This window comes from Phaseolus vulgaris, chromosome 9, assembly GCF_051622355.1.
Source record: "Phaseolus vulgaris cultivar YP4 chromosome 9, ASM5162235v1, whole genome shotgun sequence".
NCBI lineage: Eukaryota > Viridiplantae > Streptophyta > Magnoliopsida > Fabales > Fabaceae > Phaseolus > Phaseolus vulgaris.
The window spans coordinates 33,773,604-33,779,157 of NC_143506.1; the positions used below are offsets into that span (position 1 = coordinate 33,773,604).

Below are 5,554 nucleotides of genomic sequence, written 5' to 3' on the forward strand. Positions count from 1 at the left end.
ATTATATATAAAATAAATTTATAATAATAAATTAAATTTATGTAATTTTCTATTATTTTAATTTCTATTTTAAATACTTAAAACATATATATTAAAATTATTATATATTAAAATATTTAAAACATATTTATTATATAATTCTTTTCAATTTTATATATTATTATATATAAATATATAAGGTTCAAATAGTATTTTACATATACAATTTTTTATTTTTTATTTTAAAAAAAAATTAATATGTTAAAATATATTTTAATATTGAAACCGTTTGGAATATGATTTTAGTTAGAAATTATAAATTCTAGTATACGATTTTCAGTTTTTTTCAAAATCTCTTTTAGTTGATAATTTCATTCTATCAAAATCTGTACTTTACTACATGTAGTGATTTACCCATTTTGGAAATAGAAAAAAAAATTTGTCCATTTTGAGAAAAAAAAACACCTATTAGCGAATAAGTAATTGTCCAATGATGATTTAAAACATAAAGTAGAGAAGATTCTCACCCATTTGTATTTTTTATTTTCCTGGTTTTGTATTTTTCATTTTTCTGGCTCTCAAGTGAACAAGTTGCTGGAGGAAGAAGACGGAAAAGAAGCAAAAGCTAGTGATGAACCCACTCTCTTCATTCTTCTGCAATAACCCACTTTCTTCATTCTGCTGCAATAGCCATGTCCCTCACTACTTCTCCTCTTCTTCGTCCTCTGCATCAATTACAGTTCCTCAAATGCCCTCGCTTTTCTTCTAAATCCCATTTGCGCCCTCGTCGCTTCCACTCCCTAACCCAGAGAACCATTCCTGCAATCTCCGCTGTTGCAGTGGAATCGGTATTCATTTTATACCTGTCATTCTCTCTTCATTTCATTAAGCTTATTGGTTATGATTGATATTTTTCTCTGGAACCCAATTGAATAATTATATGGTATCATCAAAGTTTAACATTTCAACTTTTTTTTTCTCTGAAATATTTGGAGTTATTTTGTTCTTCTGGAACGATTGTGTCACATGATTTTCTAATTCCCGTTGTTAGGATTGTTATTGACTTTTCCTTCAGGAGTTGCGTACACAACAGGATCAATCGATTGAAGCAGACGTCTTTGCTTGCCCTATATGTTATGAACCATTGATAAGAAAAGGCTCTCCTGGCCTGAATTTGTAAGTTGGTTTATGCATGACGGCATGTGTATTTGGTTCTGTACGTGTCTAAAATCCAGTGTCGTAGTAATTAACCAAATGGTTTTTGAACTTCAGATCAGCAATCTATAGATCCGGTTTCATGTGTAAGAGATGTAAGAAGTCATATTCTAGTAAAGACAGGTATCTGGATTTGACTGTAACTGCTGGATTGAAAGATTACACTGAAATTCAACCAGCTCGGACTGAGCTTTTCAGGTATGATGGGTGATATGACTTTAATTTATCGGCATTGACTACCACTATACCCCCTTGATTCTATATAATATATATGGTTTAGTATTTGTACTTGATGAACAATTATTATCATATGTTGCACATAGCTGTTCATCAACAATATCTTGTTATATGTCTAATTTTCCATGTAATTTTTTACAGGATATATATTTTTTTTCTTTTTTTCTTTTTTTCTTTTTTCCATTTTTATGAGTTATTTTAACATGTGGCACTAGTTCTCTTCTAATTCAGTTTTCTGCATGCAACGATTGTTTGGGAAAGTTCTTATAATGTCCTTTGCGTTTAAACTGTTATTAGGAGTCCCCTTGTTTCCTTCTTATATGAAAGAGGTTGGCGTCAGAATTTCAGGCAAAGTGGCTTTCCTGGTCCTGATGAAGAGGTATGCATTCAGAGCCTGTCCCGCAGTTGAAACGTTTCAATACTTGAAAAATGAAATTCATGTTTCAGCTACTTGTTCAAAAAGAATTTTGGCAGACTAGTGAACTTTGTATAAACACACACATATATATCACAATAGGGTGGAAGCTGAGGTTCTATATTGTTTTAGTCATCTGGTCTACCTCGTAGTACTGCAATGCATATTAAAACTGCTACATATTCATTATGATGCAGTTCAAAATGGCTCAAGAGTACTTCGAATCTGCTAAAGGTGGACTTGTTGTTGATGTTAGCTGTGGCAGTGGTTTATTTTCCAGAAAATTCGCAAAATCTGGAACCTATTCTGGAGTCGTTGCACTAGATTTCTCTGAAAATATGCTTCGACAATGTTATGATTTCATTAAGAAAGATGACACACTTTCAACCACGTATTCTTTTTCTCTTCCTGTATTTTATTTTGAATTTAATGCAGCTAAAGAATGAAATGTTCATTGTTTTTCTATTTGAGACCCAGATGCACTCAATACTGTTTCATTTCATCGTGTGCAGTAATATTGCTCTTGTAAGGGCAGATGTTTCTAGGCTTCCCTTCGCATCAGGTTCAGTTGATGCTGTTCATGCTGGTGCAGCTTTGCATTGCTGGTCATCTCCCTCCAATGCTGTAAGTGCTTGTCTTTATGATGAATAGCAGAATGTTTTGTTGGGGTAACCTTTTCACCGGACTCATATCACTGTGTGCGCGCATTTCAATTTAAAGCACGAAACAGTTCTCTACATAAAAAGGCTGTGCCTTCCATTCACTCTTAAAATGCATGTCTTCTCTGTATACCTAAGTATCATGTATAGTTTATTTTGGTTATTTTGGTTGAAAACTATTTTAGAGAATAATTGTAAAAATAAATTATAATTATGTTTTTCAAAATAAGCTGAATCAAACGCAATGACAAATCTTCTATTACTTGTAACACTATCTTCGGTATCTGAAGAGAGGAAACATGGCAAATTAGTTCCTGCAGCAGCCTCAAAGTGCTAATGCTGCAGTTGTCTGCACTATTTCAAATAACTCACCCGTCTCCATATCCTCATTTTGTTTATATTTATCCTAAATTTTAAACTAAATAATCACGAACCACCCATTTCTTATTGGATTTCACATTTTTTGTGGAGTTGACTTTTATCCTATGCATATTATTTGCATGTTCTTCCACCTATTTGTTTTACACTATTTAAACATTTTAATTTTTATGATTACACTCCCATTATAAACTTTTTATAGGTTGCTGAAATCACCCGGATACTAAAAAGTGGTGGAATTTTTGTTGGAAGCACTTTTCTGCGTTACAGTTCATCAACTCCCTGGTTTATACGCCCTTTTAGAGAGGTAAATAAACTCGGGCTGTGATTAGCTTTAATCCTTTATTGTGACGTAGATTTCTTGATTATCTCCTAAATTCATAAATGAAAATATCTGCTCTACAATTTATTGAGTTTACCTCGAATCCCAACCAAGTTGATTTAAAGGTCTTTTGGTTTGTAGAGGACTGCACAAGGCTATGGTTTTTTAACAGAGGAAGAGATCAAAGACCTTTGCACCTCGTGTGGTCTTACAAATTACTCAAGCAAGATTCAACAGGCTTTTATTATGTTTACAGCTCAGAAGCCATAGAAATAGGTTTGATCTGTTTATAATTACATTGATTCTTCTACTGCATTTTATTAATTTCTTCTGTATTAATTATATTATCCGTTTCATCTGTAAAGAAATTGTAAATAAACCAGAAATGAAAAGGTAAAAATCTGGGTCTGATATAAAGGTTCACAGGTTAGAAAATACGTCATGTGTGGATCTCACTTACTGTTTAACTGAATTTTGACATTTTTTTTATAAAGAACTGAATAAGCGCCAAAAGAGAATTTTGGTTAGCACAGATCATGACAAGTACGGCTTTTACATGTGACTTGTGAGTCCTAAGTCCTATCTCGTGAAATTGGAAAGGAGATCATGTACTGAACTATTTTTTTGATCAATTATGCTCTCCTGATAGATCTAAGTCCTATGTTATTAAAATTACTATTAAGGAAAGTGAGGAATAATTTTGTTATCTGAACATCAAATTTCTGCTTTTATTTCTAGCTTCAAGGGGTTCACCTGAAACTTCATCCAATCAAGCTTCAAACGATTCCATCTAAGTGGTTTTTTGGAAACAGAATTTTTTCCTGACATTTTGGGAGCTGCATTAGCGTTATTGTCACCAAATGCTGTAATGGTTGCCGAATAAGCACTGCAGCATGTTCTCAGTGATCGTTACATTCAAACTTTAGAACTATATTAGATCACATACCACTACCCTTCCCTTAGGCAATAGAAAAACTAACAAGGCAACAAATATTAGTGTTGCACAATAATAAATCAAGCAAACTATTGTCTCTTGAAATTGATTTTATTGAAGGGCACAAGTCACAACCAGTAAATTTTTTTTTTTACTATAAGCAAAACAGATTCTAGGTAAACAGAAATGATCTTATCTAAGACTGAACTGACTATAATCCACTATTTGGTCCTTGAAAAAGGACCTGCACGTGATATGGTCTTTAAAATAAGGGCAATAAGATAAAATAGTAGATGAGGGAGTGGCCATGCAATTAAAATAGCAGAAGAAGGTGAAGCTGAGGTAGAATAGCACCGGCCACTGCAGAATGATCCCCTCGTGCGGCTCATTCGCTGACGCACCCTGTGTTTGTTCTTGTAAATATGGATCTCTCATATTTTACTGCTATATATCAATCTACAAGTCCATTTACATTAAAATTCTAAAACTTAGTAGTACTTGGTCTGTTTGTGAATTAATAAACTTATTTATTAGAATGGAATTATTGAGTAGAAGTTTGGTATGCTATTTATTATTCAGTAACAAAAAGTTAACTATGCTAATACTTTAAACATATTGCCAGTTTATAACTGTCACAAAACTCCTCTTTTAAAAATATTTCTACCATACATAGTAACTACTTTTAAGTGTTCTACTATAGTTAATGCATATATATATAGATATGTATATTTAAAATAAATTATTTTCGTTATTTTGAAGAAGAGAAAAATTTGTTTATTTACTTATTTTATAAAATAAATTATTTTTTATTTATTAGAAACTAAAATTATCCCCTTAAAATATTAAAGCAAAGGACATTATCTAATGGTATATTTCTTCTTTATAATGATATAAATAAATTATTAAATTATTATTTTTTAAATAAGGGGTTAAAGACATAGATCAACTACTAAACTTAATAACTAACAACGTGTTGGAATAAGGGTGAATTGAAACTTCATTATCATTTTTGAAAGAAATAAGTATGCTTTCAGATATAACAAAATGATTATATTTTGATGTTGGTTCACAAAAATTTAAAATTATTTTTTTTCATCTTATTAAATATGCAAATTTTGGATTCATTTTTGATAAAATTGTTGTATTTGATTTTTAATTTCTTCAAAATCTAAAATTGTTACTTTTGATCTCTATTTTTTTAATGGGCAAAGAATTAATAAATTAAAAAGAACATGAAACAATTAAGAGATATTTCAACCATTATTTAGACCCTAATCACGATCCTCTTTAAAAAAAAACATACTACAATTAGCCATAAAATCAAGCCTCACAAAAGGAATACATATAAAACATTACATTGTGCACACAAGAATACTCCACTACTCTCTACACACCTTGTTGCTGAAACCATTTCA

General features: G+C 31.2%; 1 protein-coding gene across 2 annotated transcripts; it reads left to right on the plus strand.

Moving 5' to 3' along the window:
• The first annotated feature begins 399 nt into the window (after window positions 1-399).
• Window positions 400-3,642, plus strand: LOC137821715 (S-adenosyl-L-methionine-dependent methyltransferases superfamily protein). 2 transcript variants are annotated; one of them, XM_068626442.2, is made up of 8 exons: window positions 400-827; window positions 1,055-1,155; window positions 1,252-1,392; window positions 1,729-1,810; window positions 2,044-2,237; window positions 2,359-2,470; window positions 3,086-3,190; window positions 3,347-3,642. In XM_068626442.2, exons 1-8 carry the CDS (start codon window positions 672-674, stop codon window positions 3,473-3,475), a joined length of 1,020 nt encoding a protein of 339 aa, XP_068482543.1. In that variant the 5' UTR covers window positions 400-671; the 3' UTR covers window positions 3,476-3,642. The 2 variants fall into 2 exon arrangements, with proteins under 2 accessions (XP_068482543.1, XP_090151924.1); XM_090295798.1 differs by having other exon boundaries at window positions 411-827; window positions 1,031-1,155.
• The last annotated feature ends 1,912 nt before the right edge of the window (window positions 3,643-5,554 follow it).